Genomic DNA, 1,918 nt, shown 5'->3' with positions numbered 1-1,918 from the left:
TCGGCTAAGGATAATATTTCGGTTGTGTTGTGGATGGCTTTGACCTCTTGTTGCTCTATCGGGCCTGTTGGCGGTCTGAGTGAAGTGTTGCTACTGTTCCGTCCTGTGCCTGAAATTTTACACATAGGTGAAAGGTTGACACTACTGCCCTGAACATGTTCAGAGCAGGTCTTCCGAGTATGATGTTATAAGGACTGGGGCAATCAACTATTAAATATTGTATATCAATGTTGCGTGATGACGGGTAGTTTCCTATCACCGTCTTCAACCATATGTAACCTTTAATTGGTACTCTTTCGCCGGAGAATCCGACTAATTCTCCGGACGAGGGTTGTACAAGCTTTTCAGAGATTTTCATTTTGAGAAAGGTAGTATAAAATAAAACGTCGACACTACTACCTGGGTCCAGAAGGACTTTTCTTACCAGTAACTCGCCTGTTTGGATGGAAATTACCACTGGGTCGTCTGAATGTGGTGTGGCCGAACATATGTCTGCCTGGTTGAAAGTGATCTCAAGGTTGTCTACCTCTTTGTTACTGTGTGGGGTTGTTCCTTCGATTGCTAGCATAGTGCGGTAGCTTCGCTTTCGCACTGAGGCTGTTTCTTCGCCACATGCGAATCCTCCTGATATGCAATTGATGACTCCTTTTAGGGGATTGTTGCTCGGCCATTTGTCGGTTTCTTTGTTTCTCGGAATTTGTTGATGTTCATCTCGATCTGTCCGATTTCCTTTGTGCTTCGTTCCTTTGATGTATTTATCTAGGAGTCCTTGTCGGGCTAACCTTTCCAACAGGTCTTTGGCTATGATGCACTCGTCGGTTGTATGACCATATTTCTTACGGAAGGCATAGTGCTTGGTTTTGTCCACGAATCATTGGTCCTGGTAGTTTCCTGCCCTAACAGGGGGTTTGATAATTTTGGCGTTAAGTATTTCCTTGATGATCCTTTCTCTCTTTGTGTTGAACCTGGTATAGTTGTCAAACTTTGGTGTAAGTTTAAACGCCTTTCTAGTATCTTCGTTGTCCCCCGACCTGATTGTTCGGCTCTCTTCCTTTCGAGGTTGCCTTCTGTCTGCTTTTTCGGCCTCGCGGAGTTCTTCAATTTCTATCTGCCCGGCGGCCCTTTCTCGAAATTCCTCCAAGGTTCTTGGTTTTGTGACAGCAATTATTTCTCTGAATTTTTCGGGCTTGAGGCCGGCTTTTATGGCGTGAAGATGGACAGCAGGATCTAGATCGGGTATCTCCATTGTTGCATCAGCGAATCTGGTTAAATAGTCCTTTAAGCTTTCTTGGGGACCTTGGCGGATGGTGCCGAGGTAATCTGACCCGTGCACATAAATGCGTGCAGCCGCAAAGTAGTCTATGAAGGATCTTGCCAATTCCTCGAAGGAAGAAATTGATCCTTCAGGCAGTTTTGAAAACCAAAGGAGGGCCGCACCGTCGAGGTAGGTCGGGAAAGCCCTGCAAAGAACAGGTTCATTTTTAGGTCCATTAAAGAACATCATAGACTGAAATTTCTTAATGTGAGCCCGGGGGTCACCAATCCCCTTATATGGTTCGAGTGAGGAAGGTAATGTAAAATATTTTGGCATTTGGTAATTGGTAATCTCCTCAGAAAAAGGGCTATCCAAGGTCAGTTTCTTCTTTGGTGGGTCGACGCTCAGTAGGCTCGTATTGCCTTTCCCGTTGTATCCACTATCTTCTTGCTTGCTGACGTTATTCTAAGTGGATAACTCGGCAAGTCTTTTTTACTTCTGCCTGTAGTTCAGTTATCTGGGCCATGAGTTCGGCCTGAGTGGGTTGAAAGACTCCGTTGTCAGCCATGGATAGGAGCTGAGGAATCCTGCGTAGAAGAATACAAAGCAATATGTGGTTAAACAAGAGTGGGGTTAGCGTAACTTTCGGGCCCCACGGTGGGC

General features: G+C 45.5%; 1 protein-coding gene across 1 annotated transcript; it reads right to left on the bottom strand.

The window, feature by feature from the left end:
- Positions 1–871: 871 nt before the first annotated feature.
- On the bottom strand, positions 872–1,591 carry LOC107484764 (uncharacterized). The gene has a single exon (XM_016105306.1). The coding sequence runs from the start codon at positions 1,589–1,591 to the stop codon at positions 872–874; it is 720 nt and encodes a 239-aa protein (XP_015960792.1).
- Between the last annotated feature and the right edge of the window lie 327 nt (positions 1,592–1,918).

The sequence above is a fragment of the Arachis duranensis genome, chromosome 1 (genome assembly GCF_000817695.3).
Source record: "Arachis duranensis cultivar V14167 chromosome 1, aradu.V14167.gnm2.J7QH, whole genome shotgun sequence".
NCBI lineage: Eukaryota > Viridiplantae > Streptophyta > Magnoliopsida > Fabales > Fabaceae > Arachis > Arachis duranensis.
This window is presented reverse-complemented; position numbering and strand designations above follow the sequence as displayed.

Coding starts and splice junctions, on each gene's coding strand:
- LOC107484764 (XM_016105306.1), bottom strand. CDS start 1,591: ATGCCAAAATATTTTACATTACCTTCCTCACTCGAACCATATAAGGGG.